At 49.0% G+C, this 21620-nt stretch overlaps 2 protein-coding genes across 2 annotated transcripts; one reads left to right on the top strand and one right to left on the bottom strand.

Annotated features, from left to right (window-relative positions):
- Positions 1-478: 478 nt before the first annotated feature.
- On the bottom strand, positions 479-6435 carry LOC100770395 (serine protease 33). Its single transcript, XM_027424829.2, has 5 exons — positions 6312-6435; positions 5533-5695; positions 3620-3900; positions 2082-2245; positions 479-745 (listed from the first exon to the last, which is right to left on the bottom strand). The coding sequence occupies exons 1-5, from the start codon at positions 6433-6435 to the stop codon at positions 479-481; spliced, it is 999 nt and encodes a 332-aa protein (XP_027280630.1).
- A 9338-nt stretch (positions 6436-15773) lies between these two features.
- Positions 15774-20233, top strand: Prss41 (serine protease 41). Its single transcript, XM_027424809.1, has 5 exons — positions 15774-15840; positions 16224-16395; positions 17218-17498; positions 19474-19631; positions 19994-20233. The coding sequence occupies exons 1-5, from the start codon at positions 15774-15776 to the stop codon at positions 20231-20233; spliced, it is 918 nt and encodes a 305-aa protein (XP_027280610.1).
- The last annotated feature ends 1387 nt before the right edge of the window (positions 20234-21620 follow it).

The following is a 21620-nucleotide window of genomic DNA, read 5'->3' as shown; positions in this document are numbered from 1 at the left end:
AAGAGTGTAGGAGGAACCATGCACTGGGAAAATGTGTCCTGCTGCATCCAGTCTTTATTGCTTCAGATATAGCCTCACTATAGAGAGACCAGCCCAGTCACAGAAGCCACCAAAGGATACCCTTACAGGTGCCTCCACCCTGGAGTGAGAGGCAAGAAGGATTCCTGTCCCTCCACCCCTGAAAATCCACAGACACCCCCCCCCCGCCGTGAGTGAAGGGCAGCTCAGGGCCAATGGGGGCCAGAAAACCAGAGCTTAGCTGATGGTCCCAGGGGTCTTAATGATGTGGGAGTTAGGAGGCCTCTGTGGGGGTGAGGAGAGGGCCCCTGGAGAGCAGAACACGGATGGGGTGCTTGTCTGCAGGTAGCTATGCAAAGGAGGGCACAAGAAGGGGGTCCTGAGAGAAGCTGCTCCAGCCTAGGAGCAGAGAGAGGGGCAAAAGTTCCAAATATAGGGGCTGAGATAATGAAATTGCAGGTTAGGGCCCCAGGAAGAGGAAGGAGCTAGCCAGGGATGCCAGGAACAGGAACTGGCCAGAGACTGAGGTCACTGAAAGGCTCAGAGAGAAACTCTTTACTTCTGGGGTTGAGTTCCACAATGTGTTCTCAATCCATGAGATGTAGACGCTGACATTGGTGTACACACCTGGTCTCTTGGGCAGAGCACAGTCGGATCCCCAACTCACCAACCCTGCCTGGATCCAGACACCATTAATGTCACAGACCAGGGGACCTCCAGAATCACCCTGCGGAGAAAGAAGGGATGCAAAGTGTTGCTTGAGCCTGCTGCCTTTGTTATATTGATAGGAAATCAAAGCTTTCCAACCCAGTCCCACCTGGTTCTCTTCATCATAGTAGACAGGATCAATGAATTGGAAGCTTCTAGAAGGTTCAGGGATAGGTGATCTGAGAACTGAAGGAGAGTGGAACCCCTAGAGGACACCGCCTGTCTCTAAATAAAATATGAACTCTGTGCCACAGCTGTGTGTTAAGAGCTGAGAGCAGGGCATGCCGGGCGTTGGTGGCGCACGCCTTTAATCCCAGCACTCGGGAGGCAGAGGCAGTTGGATCTCTGTGAGTTCGAGGCCGGCCTGGTCTCCAGAGTGAGTGCCAGGATAGGCTCCAAAGCTACACAGAGAAACCCTGTCTCCGGGGGGGGGGGGGGGGGGGGGGGGGGGGGGGGGGGGGGGGGGGGGGGGCTGAGAGCAGGAGTCACTTCAGAGCTTCTCACAATGCTGCTTGCTTCGGTTTGTTTGGTTTTATCTAGAACATCTCTTTGAAGTAACAATTAAGAGGTATTTGGCAGTCAGGGTGTGTAGAAGAGCAAACAAGACAGGATAAAACCAAGCAAACTTGAATGTGGCTTGCTCCTTGTGAAAATACAGTCAAAGGCTCTTGGTGTTATCCAATCTCTCTCTCTCTCTCTCTCTCTCTCTCTCTCTCTCTCTCTCTGCACTTCTCTACTGAGGGTGTAGCCCAAGGCCTTTCAAAGTTTGGTAAACATTGTACCACTGACCCACACCCCCAGCACTCTGATCATATTTTTTTATTTGACAGAAGAGAGGCATGTGGGGGCGGGGGGTACCCTCCTATGTATGCACTTAGAGACCAGAGGTCAACAATGGATGTCTCTGGCAGGTTCCCACCCCCATCCCCGCCCCTGGTGATAGGATTATAGACTTGTGCTATCACACCTGGCTTTTTAATACATGGGTGCTGAAGATTCAAATTCAGTTCTTTGTGCTTGTGACGCAACAGTGGACCATCTTCCCAGCCCTCTGATTATATTATATTATATTTGAAAGGGAGACAGTGTCTGGAATTTTTTCTTGAGCTCTCTCTCTCTCTCTCTCTCTCTCTCTCTCTCTCTCTGTGTGTGTGTGTGTGTGTGTGTGTGTGTGTGCGCGCGCGCGCGTATGTGTGTGTGTTGGTGATGGTGCTGTATGTGTGTATGTTGGTGATGGTGGTGGTACTGTTGTTTTTAAGATGCCCAGCCTTCCTGCAAGGTTCTTAGTGTGATGGCGAGAGGAACACCCTACCCACTGGGGTTACTAATGAGGTACCACTGTCTGACTCACTCACATTACAGGCATCCTTCTTGCCTTCCTCGAAGCCAGCACACAGCATGTCTTCAAAGATGACGGGCTCTGTGTTGAAAACGGAGTTCTCCTGGTAGTAGGCATTGCAGGTTCGAGCATCAATAAGAGGCACCTGCAACTCCTTCAGGGTAAAAGGTGGTGGGAGAGCTAGAGTTGGGAGAGAACAGAGTTAGGGGAAGGGGACACTTCATCTCCTCCCAGCTCCGCATGTTTAACTGAACCCTGTGGCCAGGGTCATTTCTTCTGCTTCTCTGAGCAGAGCCTTGCCCGCCCCCCCCCCCATGAAACCCTGAAAGCTTTGTAAAGGCGGCATCCCAGAATGAGGACATAGATTTGTCCTCATAGTCACAAACTGGGGGAAACTTTGCTCTTCCTCCCCCAGCTGGGCACACACAGATGTATGATGGCTCTGTGGGTCTCAGCTTCTCTCCCAGTATCAGGACAATGGAATGGGATGCACATGGGGAGAGGCCACAGGACAACAAGCAAGAGCCTATAGCTGACTTCAGAACACTGGCCTGTGGTCAAGTCACACCCATCACGCGACCGTCCTCTTCTCAACATTCCAAATACCAAGTTGAAGGCGACTTAGTTGCCGAGTGGGTTAAATAATGTGGCCCCAAATTCATGTCTACCCAAAACTTCAGAATGTAAACTTTATCATCAAGCAGGAGACTTGGAGATGTGACTGGCTAAGATGGTGTCACAGTAGATAAAGATGGAAGGCTCTTAACAGACACAGAGAGGGGACCTAGGGAGACACACCGCAGTAGAGGTCTATGTGAACCCCAAGGCCAAGACTGGAGTGATGCAGCTAAGAACCAAGGATCACCCAGTGCTGGCAGAGGTGAAAGCCAAAAAGGGGCCTCCCTAGAGCCCTGAAAGGGTTGAGGCCCAGATAATACCTTTGTTTCAGGCTTCTGGCCAGGCTCCTGAACTGACAGTGAACACCTATCTGATTTATCATCAGCCTCAGGACACTAAAACAAGGTGAGATCATAAATATGATGACAGGAATGGGGCCATGCTGATGACAGTTGGAAAACGGGAATGCCTGAGAAAGCATTGTGCCGGGGACCTCTGGCATTAACCCACCAGGTTAGCACTCTTGAGAGCTCACTGACAAGAGGAAGAACCAGGACCCCATCAGATAGTGAAGGCTGCCCAGTCAAAACTGAGCCCCTGGCAAGCACTGTCCACAAGGGCCTTAGCAGCAAAAGCAGCAGGAAGGTTGTAACGCAGACTGGATCGGCATCCCTCAGCCCATTGCTGGCTGTAACACTATCCTTCTGGTTATTAGACACCAAGAGGACACCTGGGAGCCAGCAGCAGTCAGCTGGTGATGAGCCAGTGTGGCAATGTTTCAATGCACCCTCTGTGGTGGACATTCTTTGCATAGACTCCATACGGGTCCTGTCTGAGGGTGGGGGCTGACCCTAGGGAAGGTGTCAAGACTGGTCCTTGCTGAACACACATTTCCACTCTCCCCCCTGCCCTGACACCAGCTCCAAACATCCTTACGTTGATTGGTGGCAATGTCTCCCCAGCCAGTGACCCAACACTGGGTGCCTGGGCCCAGGGGGTCTCCAGGTTTCGGAAGGCAGACTGGAAGGATGTAGTCACTGAAGGAGACGGATGAAGCCAGCTGCACCAGAGCAATGTCTCCACTACTGTGCTCATCTGCTGAATAGCTCGGGTGCTTGATAAACTGGGACACAGTTCTCAGCTCACCGGGCTCACTGGACTCAGGGTAGGAGAAGATGGTACCCAGCAGTACTTTGTAGGCAGACAAGGGCTGGTCCCTGGGGAGAATGGGAAGGACAATGGGTGAAAAGGAAAGAGAATCTTTATGGGGAGGCTCTGCTATCCAATATTGCCACTGGGCTTTTCTGGGAGCTAAGCACCCCTTTTTAATAACCACCATTAATGATCATTATAACCCATAAGTTTGCTGTCATTTCCTCCATTTTTCAGGTATGGAGTACAACTAGCAAAGTCAAGTTACCCATCAAAAGGCCACCAGGCTACTGAGCAGTACATTCAAAAGTTTCTGAGGAGATGGGTCATTATGTAAGAACACTTGTGGTACAAGCATAAAGACTTGAGATCCCCACAACCCACATAAAAGTCAGGCCCAGTAGCATTCACATCTTAATCCCAGCCTGTCCCTGTGGAGAGGTCGGAGGTGAAGACAGGAGAATTAATAAAAGCTTGCTAACCAGGTGTACACAGCAGTGGGCAAAAAGAGAGACCCTGTCTCAAAAGGAAGATGAAAGTCAAGGACTGACACCAGAGGTTGTCCTTTGACCTTCACACACTCATTGTGGCATGTCTGTGCCCACATTTGCACACATACATGAACAAATACTTCACATATGCACATATACATACACAAAGACATTGGGTTCTTGAGGGCTGTTGATTCTATGTTTGTGTGTATGTTGGTGGATGTGTCTGTGTTGTGTGTCTGTGTGTTGGTGGGTGTGTCTGTATGTGTGTGTCTGTGTGTTGCTGTGTGTGTCTGTGTGTTGCTGTGTGTGTGGCTGTGTGTTGGCAGGTGTGTCTGTGTGTTGGTGGGTATGCCTGTATGTTGGTGGGTGTGTCTGTGTTGTGTGTCTGTGTGTTGGTGTGTATGTCTGTATGTTGGCAGGTGTGTCTGTGTGTTGGTAGGTGTGTCTGTATGTGTGTGTCTGTGTGTTGCTGTGTGTGTGGCTGTGTGTTGGCAGGTGTGTCTGTGTGTTGGTGGGTATGTCTGTGTGTTGGTGTGTGTGTCTGTGTTGGTGGGTGTGTCTGTGTGTTGGTGGGTGTGTCTGTGTGTTGGTGGGTGTGTCTGTGTTGTGTGTCTGTGTGTTGGTGTCTGTGTGTCTGTATGTTGGTGGGTGTGTCTGTGTGTTGCTGGGTATGCCTGTATGTTGGTGGGTGTGTCTGTGTTGTGTGTCTGTGTGTTGGTGTGTGTGCCTGTGTGTTGGCGGGTGTGCATGCTCCTGTGCATGTACAGAAAGCAGAGAATGATAACAGATGCCCTGCTCTATCTCTGCTACTCTTGACCTTGAGATGGGGTTTCTCACAGAACTTAGAGCTACACCAGAGCTCAGAAATCCTCTGAGATCCTCCTGTCTCCACATACAACCCCAGTACTGGTCACACCTAGCTTTGTACATGAATTGGAGCAGGCAATTTGAACTCAGGTCCTTGTGCTTGTATAACAAGCCCTCCTACCCTCTGAGCCATCCTCTCCACCCAAGACCAGGTGACTGACCCTCCAGGGCCAGCCTAGAGACAGGTAATTTCCATACTAAAGAAACATGGCCCTGCCTTATCTCCTGTCATAGTAGGCAGAGGTTATGGTTCAATTGGAGAAATGAGAGCATCTGGAAGGAGCGTAGGGAAGCCCAGCCTGCACCAGCCCACATGACCCTTAGGGAGATACTCACTGGCTGAAGCAGTGGGCAGCAGTCAACACCCAGTCCTCAGCAATCAGGGAGCCCCCACACACGTGCTCCCCATTCTCTCTCACGCTGACCTGCCAAGGCCATTGGCCTGGCTGGGCATCTTCTCCTGACACGATGCGGCCTGAAGCCCTGGGACGTCCACACACTGCAGGGAATCAGTAGAATTGAGTGACACAGGGCTACTGTGCCCTCCTGTATACCTCAAACCTGGCTTATTTGTCACAGCCCCTGGGCTTGGCCAGAGGATGCCACCCATGCCTGGCCCCTAACAGCATCTGCCTCATATAAGACCGCGAGGAGCCAGGGTCAGACAGCTCTCTAGTTTGCCTCTAAACCTATGCTCCTTCTGTCTCCTTCCTATATTCCCAGGACTTGAATGCTGAAGCAGAAGGATAAAAATCAGAAGGTTACTTTCATCTACATAAAAAAGTGGAGGCCAGTCTGGGCTACAATGAGATCTGGTCTCAAAGCTAAAACAGAATAAAATTAAAAAATAAAATAAAAACAAAAACAAGCCAGGCATTGGTGGTGCACGCCTTTAATCCCAGCACTCGGGAGGCAGAGGCAGGTGGATCTCTGTGAGTTCGAGACCAGCCTGGTCTACAGGACAGCCTCCAAAGCCACAGAGAAACCCTGTCTCAAAAAAACAAAAGCAAAAACAAAACAAAACAAAACAAAAAAAAAAAAAAAAAAACACCTGGCAACAAAAGTACATTCCACGTGTCTTCCTGAAGCTACTGTTCCCCACACACCCATCTTACCTGAATCCAGGTTAGTGCTACTACTGTCTGTCACAGGAGACAGACTGTAGAATCTGAGGTTCTCGCCCCCCAAAAGGGCTCCAGGAAAAAGGATAAATAGGATGGCAGGCAGGGCCAGCTCCATGATACCTGCTGGGGGCCAGAGGTTTCCAGACACTCCAGGAAGGAGGAAGGTGACTTTAGCTCTTGTGTGGTTTCTGGGCTCGCCCTGGGCGGGGCTCACCCTCCACACCTGCTCTGAAGCTTTGAGAGAGGCGTAACACTGCCACTGTTCCTGGGCACAGAGACCCTGGCCTCCTTACACCCTACATGCTCTGGGGTCCTCTGGTCCCTTCTCCTTCCTGACCCAGGAATCACAGCATCTGCAGCCCTCATCTTTTGTTGATGCAGGACCAGAGCATAGTGGCTTAGCACAGCACCAACCACAGGATACACCCCCAGGCTCCTCAGGAGCTGTTCTGATGACACCCCACTGGAACTGAGACTCTGGGGTAAAGGATGTGATCAAAGCCCCAAACAGGCAAAGCCAGGAAATTCCACCTTCTGCTCTGTATTGCAGTGTCCAAGGACCCCAAGAGATGGAAGGGAACAGGTGGACCTGAGCTGATTCCCAGGGTCTACTAGAAAATGTCCTCCACACTCTGCCCCATCAGCCATTCATGTTCCAACCAGGGTCCAGCAGTCCAGGAAAAGCTATAAAGTCCCTTCTATGTGACCACATAGAGCAGGTGCCGTCATGTCCATCACTGCCCACCAGAGGGTAGCCATGCTGGCTCTTAGACTCCAAGGGGACTTGTCGGAAATTGTGTAGGCAGAAGGACTTGCCAACATTGACCTGGAGCAGGAGGCATAGAGACACCCTTTTGGATCCTGTGGTATTTTCCACTTCTCCAGAAGTTTCTATTCTGTTGGCTACCCTCCACTCAGTCTAAGCAACTCCTTCCAAGAAGGCATTACCCCTGGAAAGGCTCACAGGCCTTCCAAACATCCCAAATGCCACACTGAAATAAAAATCATGCACAGTGATTACATCGACAGCTGCAGTGTGGCTTTAATCAGGGTAAAATAACCTTATGTTTCAGGCTTAAGAACACTAGCCTTGGGCTGGAGAGATGGCTCAGAGGTTAAGAGCACTGGCTGCTCTTCCAGAGGTCCTGAGTTCAATTCCCAGTAAGCACATGGTGGCTCACAACCATCCGTTATGAGATCTGGTGCCCTCTTCTGGTGTGCAGATATACATGGAAGCAGAATGTTGTATACATAATAAATAATTTTTTAAAAAAAGAACACAGTCTTGGATGCTGTCGTATCCAATATTAAAATTTCTACAACCACTTTCATCCTGTGTGCAATCTGTTCACCAATGCATTTGAAATTTAAAGGAAAAGGAAAACAGGAGCTTAGGATATAGCTCAATTGGTAGAATGCCTGCCTAGCATGCATGAAGCTCTGTGTTTGGTCCCTGGCACTGCATAAACCAGGTGTGGTGCATAGTACATACCTGCAATCCCAGTACTCAGAGGGTGGAGACAAGTGAATCGTCACTCAGAGTCATTCTAGGCTACAGTACTGAGTTTGATCCTGTGGGGGTTTGAATGAGAATGGCCCCCATAGGCTCATCTCAATGTTGGTCTCCAGTTGGTGGATCTGTCAGAGAAGAATTAGGAGGTGTGGCCTTGTTCCAGGAGATGTGTCACTGCGGGTGGGTTTTGAAGCTTCAATAGTAACACTCTTAGATGCTATTCCAGTACCATGCCTGCCTACCTGCCACCATGATGAGCATGTACGAATCCTCTGAAACTGTAAGACCCCAGTTAAACTTTCTGCATTGGATAGTTTTGTGTAAACTCAACACAAGCTGGAGTCATCAGAGGAAAGAATCTCAATTGAGAAAATGTCTCCAAAAGATCAGATCATAGGCAAGCCTGTAAGGCATTTTCATAATTAGTGATTTATGGGAGAGAACCCAGCTCATGGTGGGTGGTGCCATGCCTGGGCTGGTGGACCTGGGTTCTATAAGAAAGCAGACTGAGCAAGCCATAGGGAGCAAGCCAGTAAGCAGCACTCCTCCATGGCCCCTGCACCAGCTCCTGCCTCCAGGTTCCTGCCTCGTTTGAATCCTGACTTCCTTCAGTAATAAACAGTGATATAGAAGTTCAAGCTGAATAAACCCTTTCCTCTCTGGATTACTTTTGGTCATGGTGTTCCATCACAGCAACAATAGCCTTGATTAAGACACTTCCTTGTTTAGAGTTGCCTTGGTCATGGTCTCTTCACAGCAATGGAACAATAACTAAGACAGCAGCCAACCTGTGCTACATGAGACCCTGAGAAAGATAGAGAGGATGATGGGGAGGGAGGAAAGAATGAAGAAAGGATTGATTTACAAGAGAATAAAAAATGCAAATCTCTTTACCCACCTGTACTGGCTGGATGATATACAGAAATCTTTCTGGAATCCTGCAAGATAGTAAATATGTTTGCCAACCACATGATAGACTCTGGTGTTTGCAAAAGAGACTGAAGTTTCATGATTCACAGCCAATTTTGAGAATAAAAGACACATAAAAGCTTAAGAATTTTTCTGGAAATGGTGTTGGAGCTGAGCATGGTGGTACAAGTCTATGATCCTTGCTGTTTGAGATGTGAGTCAGGAGCATCACAAGTTGAGGGCCCGCCTAGGAGGTGGGATGAGACACTATCTTAATAAAAATGAAATTGGAGAACTGAAGATATAGCCTGGTGGTAGAGCATTTGCCTAGCTTTGAGAGGCCCTGGATTCACCCACCATCACCGCCACTGTAACATAGCTGTTTCCTCTGTATTGAAAGTAGCCAAGGAAACTAGGAAACTCAGAGAGCTGGGAAATCAGCTCAGTCCTTTAGGTGCTTGTACAAGCTTGAAGACCTGAGTTTGAGTGCCAGCATGTGGATAAAAAGCCAGGCATGGCGGTGTGCATGTATAATCTTAGCGCTGGGGAGGTGGAGACAGACTACAGGAGCTTGCAGGCCAGGCTTATCAGCAAGCCACAGGTTCCACTGAGAAATTCTGTCTTCAAACAAACAAACAAACAAACAAACAAACAAACCAGGGTAGAGAGCTGGAGAGACAGCTCAGCAATTAAGAGCACTTGGTGCCATTGCAGAGGACCAAGCTTGGATTCCTAGTACCCACACAGCAGCTCACAGTCATCTTTAGTTCCAGAGGATCTGATGCCCTCTTCGGCCTCCATGGGCACTGCGTACTTGTGGTGCACTTAGATCCATGCAGGCAAAAACACTCAAGCATATAAAATAAAAATGAATGAATCCTTAAAGAAAGAAAGAAGAGGGGAGGGGAGGAAAGAAAGGAAGGGAATAAACAAGGAAGATGACTCCTGAGAAATGACGCCTGAGGTTGACTTCTGGACTCAACACACACCTGGTCACACACACACACACACACATACGGTGTGGGGAGGGGTTGGGGAGGGCTCAGAGTTGCAAGATAAGATCCATAAAGCCCCTCCCTCAGGTTATAAAGGCAGTTTTAACAATTGCTGAGGGGAGGATAGTATATAGCTGGCAGAGCTGCCTGTAGGTTGAGTCATCCATATCTAGGGTGTACTTTGGTGATGCAGCTGCCTTTGAGTGACCCATGTTCTAATACATAATCCCCATAAAGTCACTAGTTCACTAAACTACACTGGGGCTGAATCTTTGGTCTGTCGTCGGTGTCCTGTCTTGGATGAATAGACATCTGTTATTTTCTCTCCCAGGAAAAGTCATACAATATTCCACAAGAAAGGGGACAGGAAGGGAAGAACAGGAAAGGGGAGGGAGGGAAGGGAGAGGAGGGAACAATAGGGGAGAACGAGGATGGGAAGTGAAGTACAGGGGAGGGCAGGAAAGGACAGGGAAAGGAAGGGAAGAATTGAGATTAGTGAAAAGCAATTGTGTTGGAAAATTCCCCCAAGACCAGAGCCAGTGCCTACCCAGTTAATCTTGGGTCCTTAGGTCTCACACCCATCCACAACCCTTCCTGTTTCCAGGTGCCTGGTTACCTGCTAAATGTGGTACTGGTAAACCTCCTTGGGCCTGTGAAGGATCTCACCAGACGGCAAAGAGCTGCAGATCTCTCCTTTCCAGCCATGGCCATCATGTTTCTCTGGGAATAATCAACACAGTCCAGGTCACTTCCCCCCCCCCCCCCCCGACACAGATAGACAGAGTTCATGAGCCCATCTCCAACATGCCCCACCTTTTAGAAGATGGGGATCCTAGACCCGGTCTCCTATTCAGATTTCTCAAACCCTTTATATTACTTTAACACTATTTTTCCTAAGATTCATTCATTTTTTATGTGTGTGAGTGTTTTGCTTGCATGTGTGTATGAGCACTGTCTCTGTGTCTGATGCCTTTGAGTCCAGAAGAGGGTGCCACATGCTCTGTAACTAGAGGTACAGAGGGTTGTGAGCTCCCTGCCAATACTGAAAATCAAACCCTGCTTCTCTGCAAGAGCAGCAATTGCTCTTAACAACCAACCCATCTCTATAACCTAGCTAACACTTTCTGTTGTGGAAAAAAATGTGTGTGTGTGTGTGTGTGTGTGTGTGTGTGTGTGTGTGTGTGTGTGTACATGTGTGTGTGCATGCGCATGCTCGTGTGTGTGCATATATTTGAATATTTGAGTGTGTCATGCATATATGTGTATGATTGAGGGCACATATGAATTGCACACACGCATGGAGGCCAGAGGTTGGCATTGTGTGTCTTCCTCAATTACTCTCCACTTTAGTTTTTGAGATAAGCTCCCTCAGTGTACCTGGAACTCCCTGGTTTAGCTAAACTGGATGACCAGCAAGACCCAGGGATTCTCCTGTCTGGACCTCCAGCACTAGGATTCCAGGCATGTGCCAATATACCCAGCTTCTTTCATGGATACTGGGGATCTATATTAGTCAGGGTTCTCCAGAGCAACAGAACTGATGGAATGAATGTGTTTTCATGTGCTAGAGGGTATTTATTAGAATGGCTTACAGGCTGTGGTCTGTCTAGCCCAACAACTGCTGTCTCTCAAAAGAAAGGCCAAGAGCCCAGTTGTTCAGTCCTTGAGAAGGGATGACTCAGCTACTCTTCAGTCTATGTTGGTATCCTGAAGAAGTAGGCTCTAATATCAGCAAAGGAATCCATCAGCATCAGGATAGATGAACATGCCTCAGAGGATGACCACAAGCAAGCAAAAAGCAAAGGCTTTCTTCTTTCATATCCTTTCATATGGGACCGAGATTATGGAACCCTGATTTTGGGTCCCACCTCAAACGATCAATAAAATCCCCCACAGGTGTGGCCAGCTGCTTGGGTTTAAGTTAATTCCAAGTGTAATCAAGCTGACAACCAAGATTAGCCATCACTGTGCTGACTGAGCCATCTCCCCAGGCCCTATTGCAGGAAATGTGTATTAAACATTGATGTAGTGATACAAAGAGACCCCAGCCCTGTCTCCTGGCTTGAACACAGACCGATGCAAATGCAAAGCTATGTTCCCTTTTCAAATATTTGCTCCAACATCTCAGCTCCACATCACTCACCTCTGCTTCTCTTAAAGCTTCTTTCTTTAGCTAGGTCTGCTTTACCCTTCATCTCTTCTGCTAAAACACCTCGACCAGAAGTTATAGTTTACATTTCTGTTTGCACCCTTATTCTCTTATTGCTCTGTTCCCACATAATGCTTGTTCAGTGTATACAAAGACCTCTCAAGTCTTTCTAAGGGGAGCCAGTGGTGGCACACGTCTTTAATCCCATCACACCGGAGGCAGAGGCAGGTGGATCTCTGTGAGTTCAAAGCCAACCTGGTCTACAGATCAAGTTCCAGGACAGGCTCCAAAGCTACAGAAAAACCCTGTCTTGAACCCCACACAACCCCCCCCCAAAAAAAAGGGAAGAAGTCTAAGGGGAATTTAGGAGATGCCCAAAGGGCTGTTGTTCATGTATTATCTCATTATCTCAGTTTTCTTCATTTTTTATTTTCTTTTTGCAACACTGAAGGCTGAACTCAGGGTCTTGCCTATCTATGCTAGGCAAGTCTTCTGCCTCTAATCCCTAGGTCTTTGGTTGCTGTCCTAGTTTATTTTATGTTGCTGTGTGTTGGGCACACAAAGGTCTTTGTGCTCACTGATAAGCACTAGGGAGATGAGAAATGTTAAATATGCAGGGTTGACTCTTCAACAAAAGAGACAGATGTATAACCTCTTCTGCCCAGAAGGCTGGGGATAGATGTGGCTAATAGCCTAGATGACTGCTGTACTATCTGAAGAGATAGGCCATACCTGGCTCCTCCAGCAGGGGGATCCCACAAAGCAGGACTGGAAATAGTTAACAGCCTACATTTGGCAGGTCTGTATGACTGAGACCACACCAGATCCTCCCCGGGCCCTTAAGGTAACATATGTAGCCTGTCCCTAGAAGACATCTTCATGGAAGTAGTGACATGTACTTTGAGAAGAGTTTTATCTAATTATGCTTCCTTATGCACAGGGGATTGTATTTCAGCAGGAAACCTTTTCCCAAACTGTATTGATTTAAATATGCCTATAATAAACTGCCCAGTGTCAGACTCTAGAAGTTTGAACCAACACCAGCTACTGAGTTGTCTTGAATTAGATTTCCTTCTTTCCTCTCTCAGATTGTTGCTCTCTTGGCCCTGTTGTTTGCCGAGACCCCCCCCAGCCCCCCCCCCCCAGCTGTGGTTAAAAAAATGTCCTGACAAAAATAACTCAGGAGTGGCAACAGAGTAAAGACACTTCCCACTAAGGCTGACGATGTACATTCAGTCCTTGGAACCCACATGGAGGAAGGAAAAAACCAATTTGTGTAAGTTGTCCTTTGACCTCAACACTTGTGCTGTGGCATATAAACACACACACAAATAAATATAAATAAATGTAATTTAGGATCTGGAGTGATGGCTCAGCAGTTAGGAGTGCTTGCTGATCCTTCAAACGACCAGAAACTGGTTTCCAGAAGTCACATCGGACAGCCCAAAGCCAACTATGACTTCAGTTCCAGGGCATACAAGGCCCTCTTCTGGTCTTCTCCAGCACTCAAGAACACACACACACCACACACATACACACAACACACTATATAACGTGCACATAACACACATATCGCACCACATATACACATCATACCACATACACACACACACCATACACACACACACACACACACAACATACAACTCATACACCATACACATCACATAACACACACACACATACACACAAATCCAAATAATTTTTTTAATTTTAGAAGCTAGGCACAGCAGCACACACCTTTAATCCCAACACTGGGGAGGCAGAAGAAGGTCGATCTCTGTGAGTTCGAGGTCAGCCTGGTCTACAGAGCAAGTTCCAGGACAGCCAGAGCTACACAGAGAAACCCTGTCTCAAGATAGCAAAATAAAAAAATACATATTTTTAATTGTTTTATTTTATATGTATGAGTATTTTGCTTGAATACCTGTCTGTGCACCACCTGTGTGCTTGGTGCCTTCAGAAACCAGAAAAGGACATCAGATCCCTAGAAGTGGAGTTGAGGACAGTTGTTTGTGAGCTGCCTTGTGAGTACAGGGAACTAAACCTGGGTTCTCTGCAAGAACAGCAAGTGCTCTTAACCACTGAGCTATCTCCCCAAAATAACTCTTTTAAAAAATTAATTAGGTAAGGAGTGGGTGGCACACACCTTTAATCCCAGAACTTGGAAGCAGAGGTAGGCGGTTCTCTTTGAGTTCAGGCCAGCCTCTTCTAGATAGTGAGTACTGAGGCTATGTAGAGAGACTCTGCCTCAAAAGCAAATAAATAAGTAAATAAATAAATAAGGGGAGAAAAGCTTTATTTTGACTCATAGTTCCAGGCCATATCCCATCACTGCAAGGCAATCACAGAGGCAAGAGCTCAGGACAGCTGCTCACACTGCATCTGTGGTCAAGAAGCTGAGAGAAACAGGTGCTTATGCTCAGCCCCTCCTGTCCCGTGCATTCAGCTCAGGGTCCAGCCCCCACATTAGTGCTGCCCACACTAGGGTAGGTATTCTGGAGAGTCTTTGTCAATTTGACACAAATTAGTTCACCTGGAAGGAGAGACCCTCACCTGAAGAACTGCTGGGCCTGTGGCACATCTGTTGGTCATTTTCTTGATTGTTGCTATGGAAGGAACAGACCCATTGTGGATGGTGTCGCCCCTGGGCCGGTGGTCCTGGAGTGTATAAGAAATCAAGCTGAGTAAGCCAGTAAGCAGCAGCAGCACCTCCCTATGGCCTCTGCATCAGCTCCTGCCTCCAGATTTCTGCCTTGGCTTCCTTTGACAGAGGGCTTGTAACCCATAAGCCAAATAAACCCTCTCCTCCCCAGGTTACTTTTGGTCATGGTGTTTATCACAGCAACAGAAAGCAAGCACACACTATGACAGAAGGCCTTCCCATGGGCCAACTTGATCTCGATAACCCTCATTGAGATTCCCTTCTTCATGATTTCAGATCCTGCCAAGCTAACGACTAAAATTAACTATCACAGTTATTTGCTCCTGCCCATGGTGCTAGAGATCAAACCCAGGACCCTGGAGCAGTTAAGCAAGCATTTTACCACTGAGCAACAGCTCCTGCCCTCACTTCTGCCTCCTCAACAGATCCTTCTGATGGATGTGACGTTCTTCTGTGGACAGGTCTTCGTTCTTGGGTGTTGTGCAGTACTGGGTTAACTTCGTGTGAGTAGTCATAGGTCGTTACTGGGAGAATTAAGTGTGGTCCATTAGTCTGGGCTGGTAAGGAGATCTGGAAGCATATGCCTGGTTGTGACAAGTGGCCTTTATTGCACAAAGCTTGGCCCTGAACATACTGAGTTGGCTGAGTTTTGGGGGGACAGAGGGTTTTGGTATGGATGTCCAGCTGGCTGGGCATTCAAAGCTGATAACTGATGAGCCAGAATGTTTATTCTGGCCCTGCCTCTCCCTACACAAGGAGTAAGAGTTTCTGGTGGTCCCCATGTAGTGTGTAGGACTTACTCCATGGCAGCTGGCCAAGTACAGGGCTCTAAGCCCTGTCTACCCTCAAACCGGGCCAGCCTTTGTTGAGTGCATTCAGCAAAAAAAGCCATCACTTCTAACAACACATAACACATTGCTAGGCTCCAAGCCAGTGTACCCTGAGGCCTGCTCATGAGCTTTCCTGGGGGTGCTGGCTGAGGGCCAGTGCCTTGGTCCTAGAGAAAGTTGTCAGTACATAACAAGAGGAGGCATCCAGCCCCAGGCTCAGACAATAAAAGGATGGTTGTGGGTCACTGGCTGATGCACCACATGAAAGAGTGTCACAGAACAAATCAGGGGTCAGGCTTGGAGAAGGTAGCCAAGCAAGACTCCCACTCTGCTGCTTCTCCCCTAGAGGGCGCCACTGAGCGTGGAGCATCTCTCGGCTGTGGAGAGGCGGCCATGGGTGTGCGCCGCCCGTTGCCGCTGGTGGTGGTGCTGCTGGTGTGCGTGGTGCTGGGGAAACCTGGTGAGCTAACAAGATGCATCCACCTGGACTGGGGAGGATGGGGAACGTGGAGGTCCACTGAGACTTACCTTCGCACCCCCACCCAGGATCACGTGTTTTTTTCAGGCGTCGCCTCATCTTTTCCACTTCTCCCCTACAGGTCCCAAGAACTCTACAAACAAGCTCCTCTCAAGTGATTGGTGGGCTCTGTGGGGAGGGCTGGGTGTCTGCAAGCCACATGGGAAGGGTTCCTTCCAGCGGCATCTCCCGGCTCTCCCAGGATACTGGAGGAAGGGGGTGTATGGTTGCGCGGTTCTCCCCAGCCCCGCCCCCACACATGTACCCTGGGGACGCTAAGGGCCTGCCTCAGCAACTCAATCAGGTGTCTTATTTGTCTGTCCTAGTACCGTGTGGCCGCCGCTGGATTGACTTTCGGCCACTGATAGTGGGCGGGGTAGAATCCGTGAAAGGGCGCTGGCCATGGCAGGCCAGCCTGCGCTTGAAGAAGTCCCACCACTGTGCAGGGAGCCTTCTCAGCCACCGATGGGTGCTCACTGCCGCACACTGCTTTAGAAAGTGAGTCTGGGGTGGCCGGGGGCTGGGTAGGGTGATCTTGAACTCGCCTCCTGATATCCTGAGCTCCAAGTTGAACAGCAATTGGTTACAGTCAACCTTCCTCATCGCCCTGTGGGGAATGCTGTTCTGATTCTTCTAGAACGTTTACGGAAACATTCCTGTGCGGGTGTGGGTATATTCGTTTGTGCTTACCGCCCCCAACCAAAACAAATCAGGATGGTGCAGGCCTCATCCCACCTCCCGTTGGCGGAGGAGGCAGAGGTTAGCCTCACACCAAGGTTAGTTGTTGTGAGGTGGTACAGCCCAGGTTGTCCTTGAACTTTATATATAGCTGAGGATGATTAGCTTGCTTCTACCTCCTGGCATACTGGGATTACAGACATGCACCACCATGCCTGGGCTATACAATGCTGGGGACTGAACCCTGGGATTCACTCATGCTAAGGAAGCACCCTGTCAACTGAGTTACATCCCCAGCTCCGTACCAGATGTTGACTCTGTTCTGTCCAGACCCCACAGCAGCCTCTCCATCTTCTGAGTCCTCTTTGGATTGCACAGACAGTGTCCTTAGGAAGTGATGAGACCACTGCAGGCAATGGTCTTCCAGATCCTCTGAGTGCCCAGGAGCAGGAAATCTGGTTATGACCTGTTTAGACCCTGTTCCTACAAGGAGTCCTTTGACCTAAGAGAAAGATTTGGTAATGATTGAGGATAAGAAAAAAGTAGTATTAGCCCTGTGGTGTCACCTCAGAAGGGGTCTAGTGGGCTCTGGTGGCCAGCACACCTTCAGAGGGTCCTGATGACTCTCTTCTTCCCTGCTAGGTACACTGATCCAGAAAAGTGGACAGTCCAGCTTGGACAGCTTACTTCCAAGCCATCTTTCTGGAACAGGAAAGCCTATTCTGGCCGGTACAGGGTAAAGGACATCATTGTAAAATCCAAAAACACAATGGCATTCCATGACCTGGCCCTGTTGAGGCTGGCCTCTTCGGTCACCTATAACAAGTACATCCAGCCCATCTGTGTCCAGCCCTCCACCTTCATGTTCCAGCACTGGCCCAACTGCTGGGTGACTGGCTGGGGAGTCCTAAACGAGAATATGAGTGAGACTGGGGACAAAAAGGGTGGGCATGTGAGTGGGCTCTTTCTTCCCCGTTTTAGCCTCAGTAGGCCCCAAAGCCCTTCTCGGGCTTCTGGGGTGCTTTGAGTTTCCTGCCTGCTCACCGTTCCCATTCTCCCCTCACTGCTTATCTCCTTGTTCCCACCTGCCCGGAGCTCCCTTATCTTCTAGAGAAGGTGTAGTCTAGATATGGGGGTGGGAGAGGGGGTCTTAGCCAGGCCTGCAGTCCCTGGCCAGCCTGGATGGGTACTCAAGGCCTTCTGGGGAAAGTCTCCTTTACATTGAGATTCCCTTCACAACCCCCAAATATGGAAGTGCACAGAGCTAAAGCGTACGGTTCAGTGGTCATTAGTGTAGTCACAAAGTTGTGACACTGTTACTCCTGTCACTCATCTAAGTCCTAACTAGGTGACCCTTCAACAGTTTAGCTTCCAAGATCAGGCATGTTCAGAGTGGTGAGGCCATAGACTGTCACCACTTCCAATTACAAAATTTTCATCATTTCAAACAGAAAGCCTGCCAGCCTGGTCAACAGAACTAGTTCTAGGACATCCAAAGCTACACAAAGAAACCATGTCTTGGGTGGGAGGGAGGGAGTCTCAGTAGGCATGGTGGTATAATCTCAGCACTTAGGAATTGAAGGCAGGAAGGTCAGGAGTTCAAGTCTATCCTTGACTCCATATCCTAGACTACATAGCAAGTTTGAGACCAGCCCACACTACAGGACTGCATGTAGCCTTGTGTCAAAGGAAAGGAAAAAACCTCTGTCATTTCTTTTCATCTCCTCATTTTCCTAGATTCTGTAGCCCCTGGCAGCCCAGACATGCTTTCTGTCTCTCATTTGCTGGCTCAGGATACAGTCAGAGAAGATGGCCTTTTCTGTTGGGGCTCTTTGATGTAATTGGTGTCTTCATGTTGCCCCCCTGTGGCATTTGTGGGGATTGCTTCTAATTCACATACCATTAAGGAACCTCCTAAAGAATATACCCCTTTTTGTGTGTCCACAACTGTTCAGCCAGTGATCTTCATTCCCACACAGCTTCTCCTCAGCCCCTCCCTACAGCCCCTGATAACCACAAGCAAGCTTTCTGAGCGTGGAGCCCTCATTTTCAAATACTCACATAGATGGAATACAGTTTGTGGTCCTGTGAGTCTGGCTTCTTTCACATACCATACCATCTTTAAAATTCACCCTGTTTTCTTTCCAGCTTGAATGCATTTATTTAAAAAAAAACTATGCCCTTTACTCTGTGTGCATGTATGTTATCCGTGTGTTGTATTTGTATGTGTGTTGTGTGTATATGTGTGTTGTCTGTATGTGAGTGTTATGGGGGAGGTGTGTGTGTGTGTGTATAACCCACAGAGGTCAAAAGAGGCACCCAGTTCCCTGGAAATAGAGTTATAGACAGCTATGAGTCTCACTATGAGTCTCAGCTATGGGTTCTGGGAACTGAATGAGTCCTATGCAAGAGCAGTCAGTGCTTGTAACAGCTTTCCAGCCCCAACCCTGGAAATATTTTTAAGACAATGTTTTGCTCTGTAGTCTAGGCTGGACTGAAACTCACAGCCCTGCCACCTCAGTTCTGAGATCCTAGGCATGTGCCACCAAGCCTGTGAATTTGGGGATTTCTGTCTTGGATCCTATATCACCAAACTCTCTCAGCATCCCTAGCCCCACCCCACCCCACCCCCCATCTGTGCTTAGGCAAAGAAATCTCTCCACTTGACCACTCAGGAGCTGGTCCTTCTGGTGCAGAAATAGAGGGACCAGAACTCAGACAAGCTTCTGCTTATCTACGTATCTACCTCTTGGTTCCTTCTGTCATACTGGATTGTCCATGGTGTGGGATGGTCAGCAGGGGACACCACTACAATGTAAGGTGTGTCCTCCCTACTCGTCCTACCTCAGAGAGTAGAGGAGGCCCTAATATGATGCTCTGTCTCTGTCCTACTCCCAGAACCTCTGCCACCACCCTACTACCTCCGGGAAGTACAGGTCACCATCCTAAACAACAGCAGGTGCCATGAACTGTTAAGAGTGTCCTCTCTCTATCCCTTTCTCAGCAGTGACGTGTTTTGTGCTGGTGCTGAGGATGGCAGTGCAGACACCTGCAGTGTGAGTATGCCTACCCCTCTGAGGAAGCCCACTCTGCCTCACCCAAGGCCTGAGGGGTCTCTCCAAGTCTGTCATCAACCTGTCCCCAGGATTCATACACAAGAAATCATGTCCAGCCTTTAATTACACAGCCCAAAAACAAACCTCTCATTTTCCACTTATGATACTTTTTCTCATCCCTGAGACCCTCAGAGGTAGAAACCATGGCCCCACTTTCCTGATGAAGAAGCTGAGGCTCTGCTGTTGCCAGGGGGAGAAGTAGGATCCTCACCCAGTCTTCTACCCCACAGTGTCCCCTGTCCCTGTGGCCTCCTCCCCAGCCCCACCTACCAGCTCTCAGACTCACTCGTGCTGCTCCTCAGGGTGACTCGGGAGGACCCTTGGTCTGCAACATGGACGGTCTCTGGTATCAGATTGGAATTGTGAGCTGGGGAATAGGCTGTGGGCGGCCCAGACTGCCTGGCCTCTACACCAACGTGAGCCAGCACTACAGCTGGATCCAGAGTGTGATGATCCTCAACAGTACAGGCAGGCCTGACCTGGTGCTGCTACTGCTGTCCCTCACTCTGCTCCAGGCTCCCTGGCTTCTGAGGCCCACCTGAGCCTCTGAAGCTGCAGCTTTGGGGCCAAAGCATCACTGCACTCCTCCCAGCCACAGGACACTCAGTATTGGGAAGGGGCATCCTATTGGACCAGGCTCTTGTTGTCTTCCATCTCCTTTGCCAATAAACTCTTACGCATATCTGAGTTGGCACCTTGCAGAACATTATGGAGACCTTGTGACTTCCTGGACACCTCACTGTGCTCACCTTGAGCAGTCTAGCCCAGGACCCATGATAGCTGGTCTAGGCTCTGGTTGCAGACAGCAGACCTGTCAGTGACAATAGTGTAGACTGGAGACCCAGCTCTGTGGTGCTGCCTACAGTGGTGTGCCAAGTTCCCCCAGAGCTCTGCTCATGTGAAGCTGGGCTTCCTGACTATATGCACAACAGATAGACCAGCCTCTGCCTCTGCCTCTGCCTCTGCCTCTGCCTCTGCCTCTGCCTCTGCCTCTGCCTCTGCCTCTGCCTCTGCTCTGGCCTCTGCTCTCTGCCTCTGCCTCTGCCTCTGCTCTGCCTCTGCCTCTGCTCTGCCTCTGCCTCTGCCTCTGCCTCTGCCTCCTCTGCCTCTGCTCTGCCTCTGCCTCTGCCTCTGCCTCTGCCTCTGCTCTCTGCTCTGCTCTGCCTCTGCCTCTGCCTCTGCCTCTGCCTCTGCCTCTGCCTCTGCCTCAAGTGCTGGGACTAAGGGTGTGCACCACCACCACCTGACCGGCCATATATGTGATTTTGAGTGGCTCCTGAAACCACAAACAATTGCTAAGGAACTTTTTCTTTTTTGCCTCTCTTTTGATTATTATTATTTTATTTGTTTATTTGATTTTGGTTTTTTGAGACAGGGTTTCTCTGTGTGACCCTGGCTATCCTGGAACTCGCTCTGTAGACCAGGCTGGCCTCGAACTCAGAGATCCTCCTTCCTCTGCCTCCCAAGTGCTAGGATTAAAGGTATGCATCACCACCACCCAGCTTATTTTTTAATATGTATGAGTGTTTTGCCAAAATGTCTATCTGTGCATCATAATATGCATGTTTGCTGCCTGAGAAATTGCCTCCCTTCCAGAAAACAAATAGAAGACTGAAGAGATGGCTCAGCAGTTAAGAGCATTGCTCTTCAAAGGACCTGGGTTCCATCCCCATCACTCACACGTCAGTTCATAGCTGTCTATAACCACAGACCTTACGCACTGTTTATTTCTATTTTACCATTCTTATTTTAAATATCTCTATACAAAAGAAATATTGGCTGAATGTGATGGCTCAAGGCCTTTAATCTTGGTACTCCAGAGGCAGAAGCAGGCAGATTGTTATAAATTCAAGGCCTTCTTGATCTACATTTTGAGTTAGGACAGCCAGGAATATCAGTGAGACCTGATCTCCAAAAAAAAATAAATAA

Source organism: Cricetulus griseus, chromosome 7 (assembly GCF_003668045.3).
Source record: "Cricetulus griseus strain 17A/GY chromosome 7, alternate assembly CriGri-PICRH-1.0, whole genome shotgun sequence".
Taxonomy (NCBI): Eukaryota; Metazoa; Chordata; class Mammalia; order Rodentia; family Cricetidae; genus Cricetulus; species Cricetulus griseus.
This window is presented reverse-complemented; position numbering and strand designations above follow the sequence as displayed.

Coding starts and splice junctions, on each gene's coding strand:
- LOC100770395 (XM_027424829.2), bottom strand. CDS start 6,435: ATGGAGCTGGCCCTGCCTGCCATCCTATTTATCCTTTTTCCTGGAGCC. Junction 2,246..3,619: donor AGACATTGCCACCAATCAAC/GTAAGGATGTTT, acceptor TCCCAACTCTAG/CTCTCCCACCACCTTTTACC. Junction 746..2,081: donor GCAAGAAGGATGCCTGTAAT/GTGAGTGAGTCA, acceptor CTTTCTCCGCAG/GGTGATTCTGGAGGTCCCCT.
- Prss41 (XM_027424809.1), top strand. CDS start 15,774: ATGGGTGTGCGCCGCCCGTTGCCGCTGGTGGTGGTGCTGCTGGTGTGC. Junction 17,499..19,473: donor AGTCCTAAACGAGAATATGA/GTGAGACTGGGG, acceptor TCCTACTCCCAG/AACCTCTGCCACCACCCTAC. Junction 19,632..19,993: donor GCAGTGCAGACACCTGCAGT/GTGAGTATGCCT, acceptor GCTGCTCCTCAG/GGTGACTCGGGAGGACCCTT.